This window comes from Sorex araneus, chromosome 4 (genome assembly GCF_027595985.1).
Source record: "Sorex araneus isolate mSorAra2 chromosome 4, mSorAra2.pri, whole genome shotgun sequence".
In the NCBI taxonomy this organism is placed as follows: Eukaryota; Metazoa; Chordata; class Mammalia; order Eulipotyphla; family Soricidae; genus Sorex; species Sorex araneus.
The window spans coordinates 215,661,205-215,687,594 of NC_073305.1; the positions used below are offsets into that span (position 1 = coordinate 215,661,205).

The 26,390-nt window shown below is 54.4% G+C and overlaps 1 protein-coding gene, 1 long non-coding RNA gene and 1 other non-coding gene across 7 annotated transcripts in view; 1 reads left to right on the plus strand and 2 right to left on the minus strand.

The window, feature by feature from the left end:
* Nucleotides 1–1,685: 1,685 nt before the first annotated feature.
* Nucleotides 1,686–1,757, minus strand: TRNAT-CGU (transfer RNA threonine (anticodon CGU)). The gene has a single exon. It is a non-coding gene; the product is annotated as a tRNA-Thr (tRNA).
* A 168-nt stretch (nucleotides 1,758–1,925) lies between these two features.
* LOC129404196 (uncharacterized) overlaps nucleotides 1,926–26,390 on the plus strand; it is a 35,934-nt gene continuing 11,469 nt past the window's right edge. For both annotated transcript variants that reach the window (XR_008629757.1, XR_008629756.1), the window contains exon 1: nucleotides 1,926–2,023. This is a non-coding gene — a long non-coding RNA (uncharacterized LOC129404196). The remainder of the gene's footprint in view (nucleotides 2,024–26,390) is intronic.
* Nucleotides 9,033–26,390, minus strand: part of MRTFB (myocardin related transcription factor B) — a 172,599-nt gene continuing 155,241 nt past the window's right edge. For all 4 annotated transcript variants that reach the window (XM_055134845.1, XM_055134843.1, XM_055134844.1 and 1 more), the window contains 7 exons: nucleotides 23,294–23,426; nucleotides 21,633–22,667; nucleotides 20,125–20,262; nucleotides 18,556–18,714; nucleotides 18,334–18,468; nucleotides 14,659–14,719; nucleotides 9,033–12,853 (listed from right to left, as the gene is read on the minus strand). In XM_055134845.1, the coding sequence (XP_054990820.1) occupies nucleotides 12,318–12,853; nucleotides 14,659–14,719; nucleotides 18,334–18,468; nucleotides 18,556–18,714; nucleotides 20,125–20,262; nucleotides 21,633–22,667; nucleotides 23,294–23,426 (2,197 nt within the window). In that variant the 3' untranslated portion in view covers nucleotides 9,033–12,317. The remainder of the gene's footprint in view (nucleotides 12,854–14,658; nucleotides 14,720–18,333; nucleotides 18,469–18,555; nucleotides 18,715–20,124; nucleotides 20,263–21,632; nucleotides 22,668–23,293; nucleotides 23,427–26,390) is intronic.

The window sequence follows — 26,390 nt, forward strand, 5'->3', positions numbered from 1 at the left end:
GAGCTATTCATCATCAAGGGCCTGATGCAGTGTTGCCTTCAGAGTGGGTGTGAACTGCGTAGAGACCCTGAAATTCACTCGCGCACCCAGACACGGATCGTCCATGTGCTCTTTCTGCTTACAAAATGGCATTTGTTAAAGTGAGTTCTACAAGAGGTTTCAAGAGAGGTGGAAATTAGCCGTGCTCCAGCAAGCCTCTCCTGACATTGGTATAATGCTAATTTGCCTGCACTCAAAGATGGCATCTTTGTGCTCTTGGACTACGGAGTTGACTCTGGGGGTGGGCACAGACATATGGACTATAATCCTTTTGTACACACACACACACAAACCTAAGCAATGTGCAAGTTTTTGGGAAGACGTGCCTGCACCCTTTCCACAGCTCACTTTACTCTCGCTGTCCCCCTAAGTAAGGACTGTTCATTTGGCACAAGGACTGTTCTGAGGCCTGTTGTTCTTGGTCGCACCCCAAGACCAACATTCAGAACCTGACTTTGATAGGATCCCCTCAGGATGATGTGTTAAAAGTGCTACATTCATTTTCTTTCTCCCCCTGTACTCAGGGAACCCTATGGGGTGTTGGGTATCAAACCCGGCTTGGCCTCATGCAAGGCAAGCAAGCACCTGGCAAGCACCTGCGTGCACCCTGCTGGCTCTCCTGCCCCACCCGCCCCCTGGTGTCCCGAAAATACATCCTTGCTTAGAAGGTAGCTGTTGGAGCTTCAAGGAGCGGGCAGGGAATGGTGTTATCAGGTCCCACTTTAGACTTGGGGGCTACAGGAAGCTTTTGGCTTTTTGAGTCACACCAGGACATGCTCAGGGGTTACTCCTGGCCCTGCATTCGGGAATCACTCCTGGCAGGGCGCGGGAGACCATGTGGGTGCTAGGGATTGAACCCAGGTCGGCCCGTGCAAGGCAAATGCCCAACCCGCTGTGCCATCGCTCCAGCCCCAGGCTTCTAGAGTTTTCACCCGCCTGCCTCCAGCCAAGCTTTGACCCCCTGGCCCGGCAGGCTGCTCTGCCCGGCTGTCGCTCCGGGAGCCTGGCCTGACGGGGCTGCCCACCAGGTCTACACCGGCGCTGCAGTAGCGCCTCCTTCCATCAGGAATCAGGCTCTAGGTCAGGCGGTTTTCCAGTGCCTCGACCCTGGGGCTTCTGCAGGCTTGCATCACGGTATAAACGTCCTCCCGGCTGTACCTGGGAGCCTCGCAGAGAGCCCAAAAGCCGAGGGCAGGGCAGACCACCGGGCTCTTACAGCGGGCGAGGGGAGGCGCCGAGCGACGGGCGGGACCTGCAAGCCCGGGGTGCCGGGCTTCTGGGTGACAGTCTCTCTCTGTAGCAGCCTGCGCGAGTTTCCCTGGCAACGCGCCAGCCAGACCCGGGGTGTGGGCCGGCGCCGGCGTTCGTGCCCCCGGGGACGCTGACGTGCAGCGCTCGGAAACCCGCTTGGGAACCCCACGGTGCCCGCGGCCGCGGGGGTGCTGCCTGCCGGCTGTCGGTAACTGCAGGACCCGCCGTGTTTCACTTCCCTTCCGAGGGGCAAGTCCCGATTCCACACGGATTGAAAACAGTTGGGCCGCGGGACGAGTCTCTAAATGCGGAGCTTGGGGCCCCTCGGTGCCCACTCCGGCAACGCCAAGCCGTCGGACCCTAAAAAGTCGCCCGCCGGGGAGCCGAGCTCTGCCAGGCACGGACGGGGTTCGAACCCGTGATCTTCGGTTTACGAGACCGACGCCTTACCACTTGGCCACCGCGCCTGCGTTAGAATGGCGGCGCGGTGAGCCTCTATCCTGGAGCTCCTCCCGCGAGCTCGCCCCGCGCGCACGAGCCCGAGCGCGCGCCAGCGTGTGTGCGCGTGCGCGCGCCGCCCGCCCCGCCCCGCCCCTCGCCGCGCCCGCCCGGGCTCCGGCTCGGGCTCCGGCTCCCGGCGGCCCCGCGGCCCGGGCGGAGGCGCGTGTGCGCCCCGTCTCGCAGCCTGGGGTTCGAGTCCCTGCCCCGCCCGAGCCGCAGCCTCCTCTCCCAGGTGAGGTCGCGGGGGTCGCGGCCGTCGTCGCGGGCGGTGGGACGTCTCCTTCCTGCCGCGGGGGCTCGGGCATCGCCGGGGAGCGAGACCCCCGCGCACGTGGATTCGCCGGCGGTGCTCGTGCAGGGTCCGTGGATGGGCGGGGGGAAGGGGGGGCGGTGCTGCGCCGAGCAGGCGCTGGGTGCGCTCGGGCGGTGCACGACCCGTCGGGAACTCGCTGTCAGAGTGCAGGCACGGGCTGTCTTCCCGTCTTTTCGGAAAGAAAAACGTCTCGAGGTAACTAACACCGGCTTCCAAGAGTGTGAACGCTGAATCCGCTTCAGGGGTTCATTGTTCCCACGCCCACCTGGCTCCCTCGAGGGCTGCGTGGTTTCCCGGTGAGTGGCAGGTGTCGGGATGGATCCCATCCGTTTCTCAGGGCCCTGGGGGGCCTGCGGCTTCCCTGTGGCCCCTTCTGTTGTTACCTTGTGTCTGTGCTGGTGCTTGTGAAACTGTCCACAGCTGGGCAGGAGACACCGCGCCGTTAGGGTGTGGCCCCCGCCCCACACGGCCCCCTGAGCCTCTCCTGGTGCAGCCCTGGAGGCCCCGGTGCCTCCGGGTGCGGGTGGCCCAGTTTGCACTGCTTCAGTGCGACCGCGCATCCCGCCCCGGCCGCTTGGCCGACAGTTGCTGGTGAGGCCCCGGACCTCCGGAATACTGCTCGGGGGCCACTCCCCCAAAAGTGCAAAGGATACCGCTGGGCATGTAGCTCAGCGCCGGGAGTGATTCCTGGACGCAGAGCTGGAGTAACTGAGCATCGCGGGTGTGGGTAGGGCGCTTCCCTTGGCCCAACCCAAGTTCGAGCCCCTGCACTCCGTGTGGTTCCCTGAGCACAGCAGGGTGTGATCCGAAATCCCAACCAAAAAAAAAAAAAAAAAAAGAAGAAGAAAGAAAAAGGATAAATGTTTAAGGTCTTGGGGCTAAGATGTCTGTGGTCCTTCCTGGTCGGGTATCACCCACCTCAATACGACCTGGCCCTAGCCCCTCCCCCCATACACAATCCCACAAAGCGAGGCATGAAACTCAGATCTGCTGGTAGGAAGGGGTGGGTAGGAGCAGAGGGGAGGTGACTTTTTTGGGTCACACCTGGCGATGCACTGGCATTACTCCTGGCTGCACTCAGGAATCATTCCTGGCGGTGCTCAGTGGATCCTATGGGGTGCTGGGAATCAAACCCCGCCGCGTGCAAGGCACATGCCCTCCCCCACTGTGCTATGGCTCCAGTCCAGGAGCTGACTTTTTTTTTTTTCACCTGAGAAAGTGTTACAGTTGACTGGTGATAGAGGTTGCTTTCTGTGTGGAAACAGTGACTTTTTCCCTGTCTTGGGAAAAAAAGTCAAGTTTCTCTCCTGGTCTGGTGCTCCTGTGCTGTGCCTGTTGCCCGCCCAGATTCCCTTTGATTTTGCACTGGACGCCTCCTACAGGCAAAGCCAGGCACAGGCCTCCCTCTGGTCCTCCCGCACCTCCGAACAGCCATGCTTTGCTTCAGTGCCCCTGGCTGGCCCAGAGCAGGGAGGGGAGTGCCCCTTGATCCCTTGTGGCCCGGGAGCACAGTGGGGCCTCAGCTGGAGCTTGAACCCAGGGCGTGCGGCTGGTCCTAGTGTCCTAGCTACAGTCACCCGAGAGCCCCCAGGTCCTGCTGATGCCGCCTGTTGATGAATGATGTGAACACCCCCTTTTTGGGCAGTAAGGGGGGGTTCCCAAGTGGTGCGGAGGGTCACGGCTAAGGCTGGGGCTTGAGGATGTGCTGACAGGGCTGGGAGGTACTCGGGACCATCCCCGCGGTGGTGCTCCAGGGGCCTTCAGGCTGTACCCGGGAATTCTTCAGGAACCCGGTGGAACAGAGGCTCAAGTCTGGGTCCTGCACTTGCCAGCACGTGTCCTAACCCCTGCACTGTCTCCCCAGATTGAGGTCACTGTCACCTGCTCTGGCCACTTCTTTATGTCCTCTCAGGTCTTTGGCCTGCTTTGGGTGTGTGTCAACTTGGAGTTCACTGTGACTTGGGAGGAGAGCCTTGCCAGATGTCCCTCCCTATTGCTCACCTGCGGGATGTCAATAGTGTCCCAGTTGTGGCCACCAGGTGGCTTCTGGGCTTTCTTCTGCGCAGAGCTGTCTTCCGAGCTCACGCATGGACAGTCTGGGGCCGCCGGTCAGAGACCGGTCTGCCCTAGTGTGGCAGCCGTCTGTGGGCAGACCATGTGTGGCCCGGTGCTGCCTTAGCTGGCCTCAGGTGTGACGGGGCCTCATGCCGGCCTCACTGTGTGACGGGGCTTTGGCTGATCTTGTGTATTTGAGCATTATGTTACTACGGACATTTTTGAGTTCTCAGTAGTAGGTGAGAGACACCTCTTGTTCTAGAAATGTGAGGGCTCAGACACATAATTAGTTCTGTGGGAACAGCCCTTTCTGGTCTAGCACTCTTCTTGCTGGGAAGACGGGCGATGCAGGTGTTGTGTATTAGGATCCAAGGTTGAATGTTTTCACTGGCACTCTGGAAGTTGGCGTGTCAGAACCGTGGATCAGGGGCTCAGGCTTGTGAGAGTCAGAGAAAGGACTTAGATGGCAGGTGGTGGCTGAGAGTTCCGGGTTCTAATTCTAGGGCTTGGAAATGCTCCATGTGTGGGGTCCACGTGTGTGTGTCTAACCACACAAGTAACTATGTACACATACGTGAGGTTGTATGTGTGTGCATATACATGTGTACAAGTGCATGTGTTCTGTGTATATGTGCACACACCACAATCCCTGTCCATCCACTGTCGGGGGACGCTCCGTTTGTTGCCTGTCCGGAATAATTCAGTTCTCTGAGAAACGGGCTACAGCCTTGCCCATGAGGTGCCAGTTTCATTTCCCCCAGATGCCCGCCCTCAGTGGCATGGCTGCATCGTAGCCTGTTTTCTCCTCTTTAGTGAAAGCGTGTCTGGTTTGATGGGATTCCCTGACTGTTAGCCCACCTGGTTAGTGTGACCGTCGGAGCAGTGCCCGTACTGCCAAGCCCGGGAGTGTGGCCGTGTCACCAGTTACCTGTGGCTCCTTAAGTTTCTTTCATCAGCGTCTTTGTACCCAGGGTCCAGCTCCCTCTCTGTCCCCCCTATTTCTGCATGCTGTTTTTCAGGGTTAGTGTGGGGGGGTGTGGTTGTTACTAGGATGGTGTCTTTGGTATATGTCAGGGTACTGAATTTGTTTCTGATTTTCCTGTTGATTTTGTACCTGGTAACTTTCCTGAATTTATTGGGCTTTTGGCAGTATTTTAGGGCTTTTGTGTGTAAGATTATGTCGTCTACACAAACCATAAGGTAAATTGAAGACAAGGTCGGCGAAACCCTCCACGATATTGAAGATAAAGGTATCTTCAAAGGTGACACGGAACTAAGCAATCTAGTAAAAACAGAGATCAACAAATGGGACTACATTAAACTAAAAAGCTTCTGCACCGCAAGAGATACAGTGACCAGAATCCAAAGACTATCCACAGAATGGGAAAGGATATTTACATAATACCCATCAGATAAGGGGTTGATATCAATGGTATATAAAGCACTGGTTGAACTCTACAAGAAGAAAACATCCAACCCCATCAAAAAATGGGGCGAAGAAATGAACAGAAACTTTACCAAGGAAGAAATACGAATGGCCAAAAGGCACATGAAAAAGTGTTCTGCATCACTAATCATCAGAGAGATGCAGATCAAAACAACTTTGAGATACCACCTCACACCACAGAGACTAGCACACATCCAAAAGAACAAAAGCAACCGCTGTTGGAGAGGATGTGGGGAGAAAGGGACCCTTCTTCACTGCTGGTGGGAATGCCGACTGGTTCAGCCCTTCTGGAAAACAATTTGGACGACTCTCAAAAAATTAGATATTGAATTCCCATTTGACCCAGCAATACCACTGCTGGGAATATATCCCAGAGAGGCAAAAAAGTACAATCGAAACAACATCTGCACATGTATGTTCATCGCAGCACTGTTTACAATAGCCAGAATCTGGAAAAAACCCGAATGCCCCAGAACGGATGACTGGTTGAGGAAACTTTGGTACATCTATACAATGGAATACTATGCAGCTGTTAGAAAAAAGGAGGTCAAGAATTTTGTAGTCAAGTGGATGGGCATGAAAAGTTTCATGCTGAGTGAAATGAGTCAGAAAGAGAGAGACAGACATAGAAAGATTGCACTCATCTATGGTATATAGAATAACAGAGTGGGAGACTAACACCCAAGAACTGTAGAAATAAGTACCAGGAGGTTGACTCCATGGCTTCGAGGCTGGCCTCACGTTCCGGGGAAAGGTCAACTCAGAGAAGCGATCACCAACTACATTGTAGTCGAAGGCCATGTGGGGGAAGGGAGTTGCGGGCTGAATGAGGGCTAGAGACTGAGCACAGCGGCCACTCAACACCTTTATTGCAAACCACAACAGCTAATTAGAGAGAGAGAACAGAAGGGAATGCCTTGCCACAGTGGCAGGGTGGGGTGGGGGGGAGATGGGATTGGGGAGGGTGGGAGGGACACTGGGTTTACGGGTGGTGGAGAATGGGCACTGGTGAAGGGATGGGTTCCAAACTTTGTATGAGGGAAGTATAAGCACAAAAGTGTATAAATCTGTAACTGTACCCTCACGGTGATTCTCTAATTAAAAATAAATAAATTTAAAAAAAATAAATAAAATAAAATAAAATATGCCTACAAGTAAAAAAAAAAAAAAAAAGATTATGTCGTCTGAGGCAGCGCCCTCATCTCCGCTCCTGGTCTGGAAGCCTTTGCGATCTTTTTCTTGCCTGATTGCGCTGGCCGAGACTGCGGGGTGGTGTGGAGTAGAAGCCGGGGACAGTGACTGGTTTCCCCAGCGTGAGAGACCCTGGAAGCTTTTCCCATCGAGCCTGGTGTTCTTTGGGGCGCTGGATCCTTCCTGCCTGGCCACGACGGGTCTTAAAACAGAGACGGGCAGTTTGCAGTGCTCCTGGGGGCTGCTCGGAGCCCGCAGTCCCTTTCACACCACGAGGGGGAAAATCAGACAGTCCCGGCCCAGCTGGGCGCTGCCCGCACTTGGCTCTGCTAGGCAGCTAGCAACCCTGGATCACCCGGGCTTGGGATGCATCCAGGTGGCCTCCAAGCCCCTGTCCTGATGGGCGTGTGTGGGTCCGGTGTGGGGGTGGGGTGGCTGCTCTCAGAGCCGGGCCATGGGTGCCGTTACCCTCTGTGTGGGATCGTGGCGGCCACAGAGAGCACTTAGGCTGGAGCTCCTGAGTGCCGTGAGCTGAGTTGGCCGTCAGTGGTGTGTGGATCTGAGAGTGGCGGTGTTAGGAGCATGTTGACAAGGGCAGCAGGTCGCGGGAGTTCAGGGGCGAGGTCTGGCCCTGCGTGGCCCTGTGAAACGGGGAGTAAAGTGGCCACTCTGCGCCCTTTCAGGTGGGGCGACGTGCGAGCTTGTCTCGCCGCACCCCCAGGACACGATGCACTCTGAACTTGGGGAGCAGGAGCACTTTTCAGAGGTTTTCTTGGAGCTCTGCTCTCGAGCCACGGTGAGTCCTAGTCAGGCAAACTGATGCCACTGCGAGAGCTGCAGGTCAGACCGCCTTGTGGGTCTCTTTGCAGCCAGTTTCTCAGGAGGTGACCCCCAGGAGATTCTTTTTTAAAAAATTTTTTTTTTTTAAAATTTTATTGAATCACCGTGAAAAAAAAATTACAAAGCTTTCAGGTTTAAGTCACAGTCAAATACTGATTAAACCCCTATCCCTTCACCCCAGGAGATTCTGAGGGGCCTCAGGTGAAGACCATGTCATTGGTGGTCCCTGGCAGAAGACTGGGGTGGGGGCAGCCAATTGGGTAGAGGCCGCAGGAGGAAGCCGAGACTGGCAGGGGCCGTGGCCAGAGGAAGACTGAGGCGCTGCTGGAACTGCACCAGCAGATGCTGTCCCGGTAGCTTTGCCTGCGCCCTGCCCGCAGGGAGGGGCCTCGTTGAGAGAGGCAGCTCCCGGAGCCCCCACCTCACTGCCAGCCTCCTGCTTGGCACGGGATGGGGATTCGGTGACCGTGGCTTGGCCCCCTGGTGAAGGTGGAGCCGGCCCCGAGGCGGCGGTGCCCAGAGCCACAGCCCTCGAGACAGCGTCCCAGAAGCAGGCGGGCATGTGTGTTCCATCCGGGACACGTGTGGTGGCCCTGAGTCACCAGGCCGCCCACTAGGGTGCAGGACTGGCTGTGGGGAAACCGAGGGAGCCCCAGGGGAGCTGCCGTGTTCATAACCGCTCTGGCATGCACCCTCACTCTGAAGGATGTTCAGGGCTCTGCGTCGCCCTCAGAAAACCACCAGGTGAGCATTCCTGGCTCCGAGGGGCCCGGCCGTCTCCTAGCGCTTCTCAGGGATGAGCTGCAGCCCCACTTCGCCGCCACCCCTCAGGTTTCTGTGCCCCGCTCACTCCTGTCCTTCTCTCCTCCTGGGATGCCGTTTCCTGGCCCAGATCGTGTCCACGGGGCCCTGGGCAGTGACCAGTGACCGTGCGGCAGCCGGCTGGTGCCCTGCATGCTCTGTCTCTGGGGGACAATGCCTGTTCCCAGTCAGGTAGCACCGAGATCTGTCAGGCCGAGTGGGGGGAGGGGGCAGTACTGATCCCGCAGCTGTTTAACAGTGAAACCCCATTTTACTAAAAGATGCAGAAGAATGTTTTGTATGAGCTATAAAAATTCTTTTCATAAGCAGCTGCTGTGTGGGCTAGTTGAATTAAGGGTTCAGCTGGATTTGGGGGTGACAGGGCTCATTCCCACTGCATCTGTGCTAGCCCTGACTGCCCTCCCGCCAGCACACACACCTGCTCACTTGTTATTCACTTGGTATTTCCTTGCAGACATGATTTTGGGGTTATGCCTGTTTCTGTTTTGTCTCATGAGAATTCCTCCCAAACTGTCCCCCCCCCCGCCCCCTCCAGGGGAACCCACTCTCCTCTCCATAGCAAGACTCATCATAGTACATCAAAATGGTTTTTATTTGAGACACAAAAATGCAAAATTGCTGATATCAAACATTTCCCGATCAGCTACAATACTGCCACTATGTACAAAAGATCTGATGATAAATGTGCGCACATATAAAAATACAGTATGCGTTACCTATGTACAGTACATGTGCAAAATGTATGGCATTCAGACATGATATGGAATTGGTTTCAGGGGTGCAAACAGCAAATACAAAGGCATCATGGTTTTCTTTTTAAAAAACAACATAAAGGCAATACATGAACAGATCACCCTCACCCCTACTGCCATAATTTTTTTTTTTAATTAAACTAATGCTTTAGTAAGCAGGGCTCTGTAGATTGGTATTTTTCTTCTTTTTTTCATAAAGTGAGATGCTAAGACATAATGTGAGAATGAAAATAAGAAGAGAAACACCTGCCACATTGCATTTATATTGCAAGCAAAAAAAACAAAAAACAAAAACCTAATTTGTACGTAGAAACAACTTGATATCATTACTACTAAATACTATTCTTAAACCAACAAAACAAATCTATGCTATTTTACAAAGAAACAATAGAGAAATATCTACATCTTTGTGAAAATTATAACCTTAAATGGATAATACCTTTTTGGGATTGATTTTTTGAGATCATATTAGTCTCAAATTTTAAATAAAAAGTGCCTTCTTTTGGCAAATACTTGGCAATGCCTTTGGTTCCTTTTAAAGCAAGTTTGCATTACTGTTGGTTACTTGAGGTTAAGTACTTTTGGTAGAAATTAAACCCTTCCTAAATGCTTCTTCCTCCTACCAAACGAGCAGATTTCTTTACAGCATATTGAAAAGAGGTAATGGTTAGGAGCCTGGGTGATTCCGTGACCTCGGTTAAAGCTTTGTCTCAGCAGTTGGCACAAAGCTCTGTTGAACGTGACAGCTGTGTCGACATTGCCATGCCACCGGATGGGCTTTCAGGCAGCACCGGGAGGTCTGAGATTGCCATGCTGCAGCCGCAAAGTCGTGACTTTAGTAAGGACGATTCACAGAGCAACGCGTCTGCGGGGAGGGGAGGGCCCTTTGTAAACATGTGCAGCTGTTTGAACTAGAGGCCCCAACGCAAAGTTTCGGGCAGAAATCTTTTGCATTGATGCACTTCCTCAAATTCTGCAAGAAAGGGGGTGGGGGGACATTGAAGGCTGCTTACGGCCAAGCAGAGTCACTTCACAAAATATAGCCCAGGAAGAGCAAGTTAGCGAAATCTGAACCAGGGAAAGAGAGCGAGAGAGAGTGCACAAGAGATAATGAGCGAGAGAGAGGAGAGGAGAGAAAGAGAGGGGAGAGAGACAGGGGAGAGGCAAGAGAGCAAGCGAGAGAGAGGAGAGAGAGAGAGAGAGAGAGATGGAGAGAGAGAGAGAGACTGCATCTGATGATTTTCCAGTTCTGACTGCAACCACTTGGAAGATGAGCTGAAACGCAGCTGGGCTCTGCACTTGCAGCTGTGGTCCCCGGTCCCCTGCCCTTCCAGTCAGTGTGGATAATGCGGGGTTCTCTGCTCCAGTGCTCAGAATCTCTGCTGCGGGGGTAGGGGTGGGGCTTGTGAATCTGGATCTGGGGAAGGGCCATGGGGTCCATGGGCTCCCTGTCATGCCCGCTCGTAGAGAGCACAAGGGATTGTTGCCTTGGTGCTCAGGGCTGTGCAGTGATCTGGGACTGTCGTGGGCAGAGGAAGCCTGAGTCAGTGTTCGGGAGCAGATGGGGACCACACTCCGGGCCCGCCACGCCGTGTCCCCCTGCTGGGAGATAGTGTCAGTTTTGTGGAGCATCACACTGCAGGTTTAAATAGGAAACTTCAATAGGATCGCTTAAGTAGTACAGAAATACTCATATTAAACGGAAATAATATCCGAGCAAGAAGCCCCACGCCCAGCAGGCCTGCTGTATAATTCTCCACAGTAGCATGCACCTGTTGCCGACATGCTTTGCTGGTGGACCCACGCCTGAGTCCCGTGTGCGCTAGAGCTATGGACACAGCCCCGCCGCCACGAAGCCACGGGAGACGATACCGAGAGTCTAAGCAGGGAATGAGGGTCCCGGCAGGCCCAGACACCTCCTCTCTGTGGGGGCTGGCAGCGAAGGTGCCCTTTGGGCCACTGGGACACATCAGTGAAGCGAGGGCTCCAGTGTTCGGGGGCGACTAGGGAAAGATGGAGCTTGTGGATGTGTAAGCAGACCGACACGCGGGAAAAACTGACCAGCTGTCAGGTAAAACACAATCCCAGCAACGCCACCCAGTCACGGGTCACGGTGAGAAGGAGCTGGGTAAGAACAGGAGAATTTTCAGGTTTTTCACCCACATTTTCTTCTACATTTTAATGACTAGCTTGGAAGATTTTTGGAAACGCTGTGATAGTTGGCATTTTAGAAAATTCTTAAACTACTCCACAAATAAGCACTAACTTTTTCCCTCTCTCCATATATAAAAAAAATGATTAAGAAAACCTCCAGTTTTTCACTCTCCAGCTTGAGAATGGGTGAGGTCGGCCTCTCCCCAGAAAGCCCCTTCGCGCTAAAGCCTTTCCTTGGTTCTGAGATGGGCCTGGTTACCTGAAAGTTAGTCAGCAAGTCTTTAAACACAGAGAAACACGTGGCTCAAGTATCTTAGAACTATTAGAGTTATTACCAGACTCGAACCCCACTGCTTCCCCGCCCAGGCTGCGCACAGCACGCAGACAAGGGTCTAATGCACACGCTAGACTCGTTCTCAGCCGAGGGCAGGGCTAGAATTTTCAGTGTTCTCAGTATCCCTGGACTTTTTACAGTGGACTGTGTGGTTATGGTGAAAGAGCTTTCGTTTAAATTTGGAAATCTAAAGTAAGATTCCAAAAATCACAAAACAGACTACAACATAGAAATCATGTAGGTTTCTGAAGGACCCACAGGTTTTCTGCCAGGAGCCTTGGCTGAGTGGCTGGCACCCGCCGCAGGCCACTGACCAAGTGCCAGTGACCGGCTGCCTGCAGTGCGGCTGCTGAGCGAGCTGTGTGCTCAGTGTTCAGGATCCGGGGGAACTTAGGGCCACTCGGGACTCCTCGGGGCCTCTTCTGCACACGCGTTCCCCTGTGCTTATCCACAGGTCTTTCCGCTCTGTACTAAAGTCTGCAGAAACGGGCGAGCCCGCAGCAGGCCCACACCGCGCTGCTGCCGGCAACGGAAGGGCTCCATGCTGGGCTGCAGCTCTGGCCACCGCTGGTCTGTCTCTGAACCCCTCCAGGAGCTTGGGCCCGAGACACTGCGACCTTAGTCCCACGGCAGCGGCAGATCTTGGGGGTCCAGAAAGTCAGCGGAGAACATGCTGGGGGCGGCGGCACTGAGTGGGGTGAGTCCCGACGCCGAGCTGGGCATGGTGATGTCCAGCCACTCCATGTTGTCCAGGGTGGAGTCGGAGAGGTCCAGGGACAGGCAGGGGGTGCTGGCGGCGAACTGGGCCTCCGAGGTTTCCATGGGGGAGTGGGAGTGGTCCAGCGTGCCGGGGGGCGCCAGCAGCTCGCTGTGGAGGTCCTCGATGAGGGAGAAGGTCTCCCTGTCCTCGCCGCTGCTCGGCAGCGGGGCTGTGTCGCTGGCCGGAGGGAGGGTGCCGTCCAAGAAAGCTTCGAGTTGGTTCTCTAGGCTGGCAGACAAGCTGCTCATGTGTTCTAAGGAGACAGGGGGTGCCATCTGGACTTGGGGGGGCGGCCGGGACACCACAGTGTTGACCGGCATGGTGGTGATGCTGGCGGTCACTGGTCTCATCTTGGAGATGGGGGAAGGCTCCTCCTTGATAGGGAGGGAGATCTCTGCAAGGCAACGGGGCAGGGAGGCCGTGAGACCGTGCCGGTCACTCTGTCTCCCACTGGGGCTGTCGGGGATGCTCTGGTCACCAGCCTGAGCTAGTGGCACCCCCGTGAGCCCACACAGCTTCTCTCTCTGCAGCCACTTGTGGGCCCAGAAGGCTCGGGTCAGGGTGCCACCCCACAGCCTTTGGAACGATGGTTGTTTTAAAGGGGGACATGTCTGATTGCTTCTAACTGCATCTAGAGCCCTTATACCCGTGAGGTCAGAGAGCTCATCCCCTCTCTTTTAGGATTAAAATGAGGCAGGGTAGCTTAATTTTTGCTCACATTTTTTTTAACCTTTTGACAGATATCCTAAGCACTAGTTGTATTACTCTTTGCCAAAGATCATCGAATGAACAGTGTTGTAGACCCCAGTGTCGCTCTGTTAGTGACAGATATTTGAAAAAAAAAATGCCCTTCTTACTTAGGAGCATCTGACGATTTATGTATATGCAAGGAAAGATGGGCCTAATAATCAAAGCATCGGGATATTCTAGTAGGGAATAGGAAGGACTGACCCTGGGTCCGTGAGTGAATGGACAGTCTGTCTGCTGTCTTTCTACAGTGATTTTGAAATTATGAGCTATAAAACTAGGGTTTTAATCCACTGGTCTCTGTTCTCATTACCTCTGGTATTTGTACAGTAAGTTGAAATAATATACTTATTAATTCCCAGATTTGGCAACAAGCCTTTTAAAAATTTATTTATTTTTGCTTTTTGTGTCACACCCAGCGATGCACAGGAGTTACTCCTGGCTCTGCACTCAGGAATTACCCCTGGCGGTGCTCGGGGGACCATATGGGATGCTGGGAATTGAACCCAGGTCGGCCGTGTGCAAGGCAAACGCCCTACCCGCTGTGCTAATGCTTCAGCCCCAAGCCTTTTATTTATTAGAAAAATATTTGGTCTATACCTGGCCTTGCTCAGGAAACCATATGAGATGATGGGGATCAAACCAGGGTTGACTCTATGAAGGGTGAGTGCCCTACCCACCATCATCTCTCCAGTCCCCCGAAAAACCTCTTATTTTTTTTAATTTTTAAATTCAGGACTGGGATGTCTACTCAAATTTCTGTAGATACAGCATGAATGTAAGTTATGGTGTGAGGCCAGCATGGTTATCAGCAGGAGCTTGCTTTGCACATCATTGTCAGCTAGAACATTCTGGTGAAGGTTAATAATTTCAAATCAAGTGGTGGTTGCTATGGAGAAATGTTTTAAAAATCTGAATAAGAGGATGTGGCTCAGTGGTAGAGAGGACTTGGCTGTCTGAGACCCTGGGTTCCCATCCCCGGCACCACGAAACAGCTAGCTTGCATCAGGGGAGTTTTGAGAATGCCATAAAATATTAAAATATCTCAAAATAGCATTTGAATTGTAATAGTTCCTAGTCACAGCTAGGTAACTCAGTTGCTACAAAATTATGAATATTTCTAATTCCATCACTGTGATATACTCAGAACAGATTCTGAAGCTTTTCAATCTGGAATTTATATCTGGCTCTTTTTTTTTTCCCTTGGGCCAGCAGTGCTCATGGGTTCCTCCTGGGGGGCTCAGGGCGGGGGACATACAGGATGTTGGGGATTGAACCTAGGTTGGATGCGTGTAAGGCAAGCGCCCTGCCCACTGTACTATCGCCGGGCATAATCTAGTGAGTTGTTTCAATGTCGTAAAGTCAACAGTTGGGAGAGGAAGGTGGTTCCCGGGACCGAGAGCTGCCCTGAGCTCAGGAGGAAAGCGTGGGTGAAGTGAACTCGAGACCTACCTCCACTCTTAATGAGGATATCGAAGAGGTCGTCCATCTGCTGGCTGTGTGTGTTGGAGACCTGCAAGAGAGGGGGACAGGGTGTCGGTCACAGATCTGGGAGCACCAGGGACTGCACCCCCGGGTCTGAGCCGTGCACCGCAGTGTTAGGAGTTAGGGATGTTCGGGGTGTAGGAGGCCCATACGCATCCCAGGCTGCAGTTGCCGAGGCCGCTCAGACCGGAAAGGACGCGCCATCTGTTCCAGTGCAAACCAGAACTCATCCAGAGATGCTCGTGTCTCCTCAGCTTTACTCATTCCCTGACACACAGGTGCCCAGTGGCCTGCTCTCTCATTAGGTTATTTTACACTTTCCGGATCTTTAGGTAAATGAATCCACATACTGGTGGTCTGATTCAACATAATTTTGAGATTTATGCCTGTTGTAGAGCACGTCTGAGGAAGAGTTTGTTGCCTTCTGTTCTGGAGGAGTCCTTTGTGCTGAGTTACAAGTCTGGGCTACTTCAAAGTTGAATATTTGTAAGTCTGATTTGTGCACAAGTCTTTATATAGACCTTCTCTTCAGTAAATATGAGTAGAATAAACCTATGTCTACCCTTTGCACTAATAACTAATGTTTTAAACACATGGCTGTCTCACCTCACATTTTGCATGCAAGAGTGCAAGAGACGAGATCCTGGGACCACAGTTCCCGGCACAAAGCACAGGGAACCCGCCGCCCCAACAAGCAAACAGAAATGCCTACTTTCCGATGGACTCCACTCCGGTCTGCCTGTCCTCCAGCAGTGTACGGTTTCTCTTCTGTGTCCTGTCAGGCGAGGGAGCTGCTGCTTGCAGGCTAAGGAGGGCTGGGGGGAGCGTGACCCCGAGTCTGTCTCAGGAGCTCACAGCGGGCCAGCGTGCATGCCTTGCTCCGGCAGCAGCCGGAAGTGTCCTCGCCTCTTATAGAGGCGCACATTAGTCACCTAGTGCTGTGTGACAGAGCCCTGCAGGAAGCCAGGGCTGGGCCCTTCAGGCCACACCGCAGGGGCAGAGGCCTTGGAGGGTTGCGTCTTAGAAGTCAGGCAAGAATGGCAAAGACTCTTACTGGGGGTGTGTGTGGCGTCTGTGGGGTCACTGTGTGCGGGCGAGGACCTGCCCCCTGCACTCCCTCTGCAGCCCTGCAGACATTCTTGACCCACCACAGAGCAGAGTGTTGGGTCCAGTTTTTTTTTTTCCCTTCTCCTCTCCCATTCTGGCAGATTCTGTGCTTTAATTTTACTGTTGCTTGTGTCTGTTCGTCTCACTCCTCCTTTCCTGTCCTTTCAGACTTATTCTGGGGGCAGGATAAGGCAGACAATTTCTTGAAAGCACAGAGAGAACCCCACTAGATGAGTGGGTGACTGGGCAGCAGCACTTCCGCCAGTTCTTTCGGAGGGCTCAGAGGGTGGGTACAGGTAAGCAACACACCGGGAGTGGAAGCACACGTGTGAGGCACTGGTTTTGGCCCTTAGCACAGCTGGGCCACAGCAATTAAGAAAAGAATTCTGGAGGAATTTTCATGTTGTCACACCTGATGGTGCTTGGGGACTGGGCCGAGACTCACGCCTGAGCCCCTTGTGTGCGTCTCAGCATCTGAACTTCTACAGGCCTGCTTGTATGTTCGTGTCCCTGCAGTATACATCGCTGCATAGAAAATGTAAAAAGCCCGTAAGCACCGTAAACCCAAGTTTTACAATCAGTGTATTTGGGGAAGAGTCTCTCAGAACAGTGTTATTTCTTGTGGTACAGGGAACTTGAGATCTGAATTTTTATTTACCTGAAAATATGTTGAATTCTGGGTTGGCAATTCCTTCACTTTTCCCCCATTAAACAGTGTTATTTTGAGGGTGGGTCGGGGAGTGGAGGGCTCCCAAGAGTACAGAGAGGACCTGGGGCTGTCACGGTGACAGGGATGGGACTGCCACTGGCCGATTCCGCCTGGCTGAGGCTCAGTGTGAGCTGCAGCCCCAGATCAGTGTGTTGACTTACCTGTACCCGCCCCCCAACCCCCCAAAAGAACTTGCAGAAGTGCTGTTGCTAAGTCACCCACTCATCTAGTGGGGTTCTCTCTGTGCTTTCAAGAATTTGACTGCTTTGACTGACAGGTCTGTTCCATTTATCCGGCTGATATTCACCGAGTGCCACAGAGCTGAGTTGTACGTGAACGGGAAAGACTCAGCCCTCACTTCTCCCCCACCTCAGCCTCTCCAGGCCATGTGGGACCGCGGGACACTGAATAGCAGGTCTCTGAGCCTTGGTACCTTAACATGTCCCCCCAAAACCTACTCAGACTGGATCGAGTCTATTGATTAATCTGGTCCTTGGTGGCGCTCAGGGGACCGACCATGTGTGCTGCCCAGGGTAGAATGGGGTCGGCCTCTGCGCTGTCTCATTGGCCCTCCATTTCATTCTTTTGGGTCACACCTGGCGATGCACAGGGGTCACTCCTGGCTCTGCACTTAGGAATCAACCCTGGCGGTGCTCAGGGGACCAAATGGGATGCTGGAAATCGAACCCGCATGCAAGGCAAACGCCCTCCCCGCTGTGCTATCACTCCAGCCCCCTCCATTTCATTCTTTAAAGACATAATTTCCATAATTATCTGTGTTCCATAGGCTTTCACTCGTTATAAACATTTCCTTCTCTCACGTTCCATCAGCTGCCTCCCTTGCATGTTGGGATTAGGTGTTACGGATCCGAAACATGGTCGTGTTTGGCATGAAGCAACAGATGTGGCCTCCTTCTCAGGCTCTGACTAGGGCTGAGCTGTCAGGGCCTTCCATCACCAGCCGTGAAACCGGAAGTCGAGCCACCTGTCTGTTAGGAATCTCAGAATTCTTGCAGTCTGGTGCCCCTCAGTCTATAGACGTGAACCAGAGGCCAGTAACCAGCAGAATTCCTGTCGGCAAGGGTGGGCTAACGTGGGTGATGTACATCACGAAATGGGACTTGATGACCTGCCCGTGAGACTCGGGTCCGGATGACTGTGTTACCCCTTTCAATTTCCTCCCTTCCTTCCTACAAGGTAATTTTGATTGAAATGTATTCAGTAAGATGTGAGAAGAAAGAAGTATGTGTTTACTCCTGTATGTGTGAGTAAACATACAGGTTTCTTTGTAGTGGAAATAAGCAAAGAAGAGACCAGGAGGTTAGGGCGATGGGACAGCGGGAAGAGCATTTGCCTGGCATGGGGCCAACCTGGGTTTGACCCCGGCATCCCATATGATTCCCTGAGCATCACCCTGTCGGGCCCGAAAATCAAACAAAGAAAGAGACAAGCAAGCGAACTAAATTTCCCGGGGAGAACATGGCTAGAAGAGTGAGTTCCTTTCAGTTTTCTTAAACATGGGGTTAAGCCTTTGCCCCTGACAGCATCTTCACTCCCCTGGTAACTTCTCTTGGACCTTTGGGAAGACGGTCTAGACTGACACTTTGGTTTTGGTTCTTTGGCGAATGTTGTAACCTGGTTCTGAAACGCAGTTCCCCCTCACAGGCGATCACCCTCGCTCAGCCGGAGCTAGAGAAGCATGCAGGTGACACGCTCTCTTCCTTCCACGCGGGAAGCAGCTGCCTGTCGGCACCACCCCAGGATGCCTGCGGCTCGTGGCCCGGACACCTGCGCCCTGCCTGGCGTGTGCCTGGACACTGCCTTACCTCCGGGAGGGAAGGCTGGGCACTGCGCGTCTGCTTGATGGCCTCCTCGTAGCGGGGCGGGTCCTTGGTCTTGGGGACCGGGCTCCCAAACAGAGAGTGCTGGACGATGAACTGCTGGGGCGGGGGCGAGCTGGGCTGTGGGAGACCGGAGGGGGCACGTGAGCGCTGTGCCCGCCGCGGGGCGTGGAACCTGCCCGCCATCCCTCTCCGGCCTCGGCTCACCTTCTTGGGCGTGTGCGGCCCGTTCTGCAGGGCTGGGAGCGCGGCGCCCCGGGGCTGAAGGACGCCGGTGCACGTCTTGTTGACGAAGGGCTGCTGGGCCGCGGGGGCAGGAGGGCACTGGTAGGAGAGCACGGGGCTGGGTGCTGAGTTCGTGAAAACCTGTAACGAAGGGGATCCTCTCATGCTCTGCCACTGCGGCCTAGGCCCGAGGGAGCCGGGTGGCCGCCCCCGAGGCTCAGCCCGGCAGCACCGCCTCTGCGTGGCGAGTGCCACCTCCTGTTGCTGATGTCGCCCATCTACAGCTGTCTGCCCAAAGCCAGAAGAGGTGGGATATTTCAACACTGGACTGGAGCGGTCGCACAGCGGGGAGGGTGTTTGCCTTGTATGCGGCAAATGCGGGTTCGATTCCTCCGTCCCTCTCGGAGAGCCCGGCAAGCTATTGAGAGTATCCCGCCCGCACGGCAGAGCCTGGCAAGCTACCCGTGGTGTATTTGATATGCCAAAAACAGTAACAAGTCTCACAGTGGAGACGTTACTGGTGCCCACTCATGCAAAGTGCTACAGTGTGACTACACTGTTATTCTGAGCCCAGATCAAGTGATACAAACTCTTGACTTCCTGAGTCCTGAGTCCCCCAGAAGAGCCCCCCTGGAAGCGCGGGGTAGTGGGCCTGGTACCCAGAGGGAGGCAGGCTGACTGTCCCTCCAGCCGCCCCGCAGAGCCCCTTCATTATCTGGATGCCAGTTGCTGGAGTCAGGTGTCTGCAGGAGGGATGTGCATGTGGTGCCATCTACTGGTCAGGAGGAAATGCTGCTGGCTCTTGGATGTGAAGAGAGCACACGGAACCACAGCTGTCTCCACAGACTGCAGCTCCTTTCTAATTGTCTGGTTTTTTTGGGCCATATATTGTGGTGCTCAGGAATCCTCTCTGGCGGAGTTCAGTGGGGGCTGACATGGGATGCTGGAGGTCGGACCTCGGTTGGCCGCCAGCGAGGCAAGCGCCCTGTACACCGTGCCAGTGCTCTGCCCAGAGTTTTCCTCAGGGAACAGCACTGCCTCCTTCTTGCCCCCCATTATTAAAGTTTATATGAAATACAAATAAATTCTGAATTTGAAAAAATTCTTTTTTCACTTTTGGGCCATACCTAGCGGTGGCCAGGGGACAGTATGGGATGCTGGGGATTGAGCCTGGGTCGGCTCTGTGTAGGGAAAAAGTGCCCGACCCGCTGTGCTGCTCCTGGCCCCTAAAAGTTCTCTGGAAACCATTTTTGTTTTCGGCCTCACCTGGTGATGCCCAGGGGTTACCCCTGGCGCTGCACTCAGGGATCACTCCTGGCAGGGCCGTGTGGGATGCCGGGGATTGAACCTGGCTCAGCTGCGTGCAAGGCAAGTGTCCTTCCCACCGCACTATCACTCCTGTCCCCTTTTGAAATTTTTTTTTACACCATTAAGACAAGGCCAGGGAGCTTTCTTTCCCCAGCCAGCCGGATACCCCGCACCTCCCATCCTGCCTGCCCGCGGCCAGGCCCGACCAGCCCGCAGGGCCCCAGATGCTGCTCCTGTCCTCACCTTTCGGACCTGCGGGGGCTGAGTGAGCACGTGTGGTGTGAACGTGTCCTGCTTCTGGGGTCCGGGCTGCGCCAGGCCTGTTGACAGGGCTGTGGTGGCCAGCTGCGGCTGCGGCTGGATCCCAGCCTGTGGCGGAGTCTAGGGGGCAGAAACACGTCACTGTCAACAAAGAGAGACACGTGCAGACTGGCCGCCTGGTGCGTGTCTGAGAGGGAGACGGATATTCAGACACACCCTGATGCTGGGGTGTGTCAGTATGCGCCTTCACGAATCCGAACCAGGGTGATGGCAGGTCCTTTCACGCACTTGTCATTTCTTGGGTGGCTACGCTTTCCTTTCGCAAGGGAGGGAAGCTGGGAAGCTCAAGTAGAAACTTTCTACCAGCTCCAGCCAGTTCTGTTGGGTACTGCGGCAGCTTCCGGAGCAACGACGCATCTGGGCAGGCCTGCCCGTGCCCATCCCTGCCTGCAGCTGTGTGTGTGTGCAGATCTGGGCACACACAAGGCCCTGGCACCTTTCTGAGCCTAGAACATCTGCATTAATGGGAAAAAGCTTTCTTTCCTTGAAAGCTCAGTGGGTCTTTTCCTGTCTCTGTTCAAGAATCCATGGGGCAGGGGCAAGAATCCACGGGGCAGGATCCACAGCGGGGAGGGCGTTTGCCTTGCACATGGCCAACCTGGGTTCGATTCCCAGCATCCCATATGGTCCCCTGAGCACCGTCAGGAGTCATTCCTGAGTGCAGAGCCAGGACTAAGCCCTGTGCATTGCCAGGTGTGATCCAAAAAGCGGGGAAAAAAAAAAGAATCTGCCCCTGGATTTGTGGCCATGATTTCTTTTCTTTTTCTTTTTTTTTTTTTTTTTGCTTTTTGGTAACCCAGCGATGCACAGGGGTTACTCCTGGCTTTGCACTCAGGGGACCCTATGGGATGCTGGGAATCAAACCCTGGTCGGCTGTGTGCAAGGCAAACGCCCTACCCGTTGAACTATCGCTCCAGCCCCGCCACGCTTTCTTTAATGTGGGTGTCTTCACATCGGTGGTGTCTCAAGAGCCACACTAGGTAGAGGAAGGCGAAGGGCGGGGCCCAGCAGGTAAGTTCTGTCAGCAGAAGCCTGAGTTGAATGCTGGCTGTCTCGGGGCAGTTAACCAGACCTTTCAAGACCTCCGCTGCTGAGCTGCGGGGGGATCTTCGGGGGCAGAGGCAGATACCCGAGTACCTGTGTGAAAACTGCCCGAGCAGCCAGGAGTCGGCCCCGCTCACCACCAGGTCTGGTTATCCACCCCCCCCCCACACACACAACATACAAACAGCAGCTATCTACTGGCATTGGGCAGGACTACTGACTTTTCCCTGTGTTTGTTTGGGGGCCACAGTACAGGGTTACTTATGCCTCCGAGCTCAGAGACCGCATCTGGTGCTGGCCCAGTGCCTCGCCCCCACTCTACACTCGAACTGTCCCCAGTGCCCAGGGAGCACCCGGGCAGGACAGAGGGAGGACACGCATCGCACCTGGAGCTTGAGGCTGCCCACGGGGAGCTGCACAGAGGTGACGCTGGAGCCCTGGATGGACACCGGCAGCAGCAGCTGCGCCGTCTGCGTGGTCAGCAGCGCCTGAGGCGGAGCCACCAGGGCAGGTGGCGGCTGCCCCTGGGGACTGACGTAGAACTTGGGGATGACGCCCTGCTGCTCTGCTGGGGCCACCTCCTGCTTGATGACCACCTTCTTGGCAACGAGGGTCTGGGCGGCCACGGGGAGGGGCTGGGGCGCAGGGTGGCCGGCCACCAGGGCGGGCTGCCTGGAGCTGGAGCAGTCAGGGAGGGGGGTCTCGTCTTTGATGGGGGAAGTGCTGTGCTTCTGCTCTGACTTGGTGTCGGGATTAGGGGGGGCACTGGCCGGGGTCTCGGAGGGCCGCCGCTGCTGCTGCTGCTGCTGCTGCCCTCGCTTTTCGACCTCGAGCTGCATCTTCAGAACTTCTACCAGCTTCTGCTCTTGTTCCAGTTTCCTCTTGAGCTCCTCGATCTGCTTCTCCTTCTCCTGGAGCTTGCGGTCCTTCTCGGCCGCGTCCAGCTCCAGGCTGGACAGGGTGCTGCTGGTGGGGCTCAGGCTGTCTTCGTTACTGGCCACCCGCAGCGGAGACGAACACAAGAACTGCGAGGGGGACATCATGGTCATGATCTCCGTCAGCGTGTCGGTCATGTTCGTGTCCTCGGTGCTGAGGCTGGACTGTTCTGAGGGGGAAGGCGAGATGGGCAGCGGGGAGTGGGCGCTGTCCACGTGGGCGGTGCCGCCAGCTCCCCCAGCGGGCAGCTCTGCCTTGAAGGTGGAGCCCGCACCAGTCCCCGAGTTGTGGAGTGTCGTCACCGGCAGTGCCACAGAGACTTCTGGGGCACTGGTAACGATGGCCGACGTGGACACGGCCACGACGCCCCCGGCCGCACTGCCGCTGTTCATTTCCTGGTAGGATTTCAGGCGCTCGATGAGGTCCGGTTTGCTGCCCGACACCGGGAGGCCCCTCAGCTTCAGTTCTGTCTTCAGTTCTGACACCTGGAAGTACAAACACATCAGATGATCCACTTGGGTCCACGCCCTTCACATCCTGTCTGGGAAAGGGGGTATGCCTGTCCCTGTGTACCGTGAGGGTGCTGTCCTCGTGCGTGGAGAAGCAGAGAAGCAGTGAGCAGCGAGGGCAATTCCTCTGGATGTCTAAGGACCTTCTTACTAGGAGGGATCACAGCTGTGTTCACTGAATAATCACCATGTGACAGACATGGCTGGATGTGTTTTATTCTTTTGGTTAACAGACACGTGAGGGGGTATTGATCTCCTTACAGATGAAATCGAGGCAGAGACTGAATCTATAGATCAAATGCCAGAAGCAAGGGAAACGCAAGGGCCCTGACCCTGGAGATCATGTGCCGTCAGCCCTTTCCTTCTCTACCCTGCCCAAACGTGGCGTTGAGCAGGAAAGAACAGGAGCCAGCGTCTGGAGCACGCTGCCTCCCCGGGTGTGAGCTGAAGAACAGGCATGAAAACGACGCCCTCCCCAAGGGCCTGTCAGGTCACTGCGAAGGGTGAATGTCCGTGTTCAGTGACCGACATGTGCCGGACACATTGGGAAGTCATGTCAGGTGTGGCACATAGGGGGACTAAACCCCACTTGGACTCGTCACCTTTAAGTCATCCAGGCTCGAGGGCAGCGTTCCTGGCTTTCTCCCGGGAGCAGGTGTTGTCTGCCTCGGGGTGCTGGGTATGGTATTGGTCAGAGCCGAGTTCCCACTGTTGTTGTTCTTGTCACTGAGTGGCCTTAAAGAGAAAACCAGAGTTTATACCCTAATCGTTCCTGGCCCTGACCGCTCCTGCTAACAGTCTGTGGACTTAGGGTGAGAAAAACACCAAGGCAGTGGATCGGAAGATTCAGTATTAGAAAGAAGTTAACCAAAGCAGACCCTAATAGGAGTCTCTGTGGGTTGTGTTTGTTTGCTTGTCAGAATGTAGAAGGTGATTCTGACCTCATATGCAAGTACAAAGGACCAAGGACGACCTTGGCATCCTCTGAGCAGAAAAATAAGCCTGGAAGACTCACAGGAGCAGATACCCAAACTCCTTGCAAACCAGGTTTCTTTGGATGCTGTGCCATTGTCGAAAGAACAGAAGGACAAGCAAGAGAGCGACTAAAGGACCCAGAATTAACCCCCTGCATTATCTAAGGTGACCCCCAGAAAGGATGGAGAGCACTCGTGGGAGCCTGGGTTCATCCTGGGTGCCGCCACCAATAACCGCAACACCTTTCTGCAAACAACACTGGGCCAAACTGAAAATACCATACAGAAAAGGCTCCTGATGGGCCCTTACAACTCACATTGTTCCCCCCCAACAATTACAAAAACAATTTTAGAAAATAACCTTGGCCTTTGGAAACTCTATTTTACACAGGACACAAAAGCACTAACTTTCACTAAGGGAGTGAAAAGTCAAGCCAGGGACGATACTTAAATGACATATTCTGGACAAAGGCTGACACGTACAAAATGTCTTGTAAAATAGATTAAAGGAAAAAGCGGCAGCAAACCTTTGAACTGGCCCAGCAGTCACCTTCCTTGGCTGTCGAGACACACACACACACACACACACACACACAAGCGCGCGCGCGCCCAGAGATGCAGCAGTCACATACACGCCCAGAGATGCAGCAGTCACACACACACACACACACACACACACACACACACACACACACACACACACACACAGATACAGCAGTCACCTTCCTTGGTCAACACACACACACACACACACACACACACACACACACACACGTTCTGACTCTGACTCGACATTGCTCTGAGCACACCCACCAGAAAGCTGCCACTGCCCGCTGGAACTGTGACTGGCGGTAAACGCCAGCGCCTGCACCAAGGACTGAGGACAGTACAGCCAGCAAGGCGGTGCTGAACAGAGGACAGCAGCCGTGGCCCGGGGGGAGGCCTGGACTGCGCTGACCTGGCTGGTTACTTCTGTGTTTTGGGCCACACACGATGGTGCTCAGGGCTTCTCGCTGCGTGCAGGGATTACTCCTGGCAGGCTGGGGGGGCGGTGGGGGCATACTGGGCTGGGCCAGCCACATACCAGGCAGGTGCCCGCCCACCGTGCTCTCCCAGTTCTTGACTCAGGGCGACGGGTGTGCGTGCTTTGCCGTTTTCACTTGGGATTTACAGACGTCTTGGTAAGTTACACTTCATTTAAAAATTACTCTAAAAGATTGGCGAAGCAGCTGTCAAAGTTGGGGACCTTTTCGAATACTTTTCACACCCCCCTTCTCCACGTCAGAGCTGGGCCCACTGCTCATTCCACCTGTGGTAGCCCGAGCTCGGTAGTTCCGTTTCGGGTGACTGACCACAGCCCTGACAGAGGTGCCGGGGCTGGAAGGCCCCGTGCAGACAGGGCTTCACTGCGCCTCAGGCCTTCCACCTAGCCGGTGCATCATGGCCCGGGGCCAGGAACTCTCACCTCCCCACTCTGCGCTGAGGTCATGCCCGGGGCGTGATGCGGAACCGTGTTTCAGAGGAGTTTCAGGCAGCCTATCTTTTGGGCCATCCCCAGCGATGCTCAGGGGCCCCTCCTGGCTCTGCACTCAGGAATCCGTCCCGCTGGTGCTCCAGGGACAGACTGGGTGCGGGGAGGGAATCTATTGGTTGCGTGCAAGGCAGGTGCCCTGCCTGCTGCACAATCACTCTGACCCTCGGACGCCAACTTCAGGCCCTTTAAAGCTAACTTCTGACTTTCATTTGGGTCTTTTTTGGAACCTGCCTGAATTTTCTTGAAGTATTAGAGATGAAGCAGTTTAGATGACAAATACTTTGAAGTATCAGACCCTATTAAAAAGAGTTTCTTAACATGAATTTTTATTGTTTCTCACGAAGCCTTTTGACAATTTTTTCTTACTCATGCTCCCCATGAAATTTTAATATTACAGCTATGCTGCACCGTCACGGACTAGGTGATTTTGGGGGCTTTATTAAAAAAAGCTTGTGAGCTTTTGACATTTCCTTCACAAGACACAAGTCAAATAATTGTTCTACTTGTGCTTTTTGTTGTTGTTGAGATTCTGTAATATTCATCAACATGATTAAGGTACAGTGCATAATTGAGCACATAAAATAACAGCAACAAAAACGACAATCTGTACTTCCCAAGAAAAAACAACAGGGGGAGAAAATGTGTGTGTTGCAGGCCTTTGGACCGGGGTCACTGTGGCCCTCGAGTTCAGAGAGATGGGACAGAGTGAGACAGCGGCCGGGCACTTGCTTTCATGCGGCTGACCCGGGTTCGATCCACGGCATCGCACATGGTCCCCCAAGCCCCACCAGACTCTTTCCCGGAGAAGCTGAACAAGAGCACCGTTTCCGTGACCTGGTCTCCTGGTGTGGGAAGAGGGTCGGGAGTACCGGCCAATCGTGGTGGGAGGAGGAGGGTGGGCGGTGCACCGGGTGGCGCACGTGAGTGGCCTTCCTACCGTCCCTGTGCTTGCTGCCAGCGGAGGCCGCGGCCTGGAGGACGCTCCAGAGGTTCTGGACAGGCTATAAAGCAGCGTGTCTCTGATCCTCGTCCAGCGCTCTCTGGCCCGCCCTGGGTCCCTTCCAACATCAACAGCTCACCCGGCCTCTTGCTCTCGAAACAATAACATGCTACAAGTGTCCTCTCTCCCTCGTCTCTGCCCGATGTCTGGGATCTCTGCACTTCACAGAAAAGTCCCGATGACTAATAGGT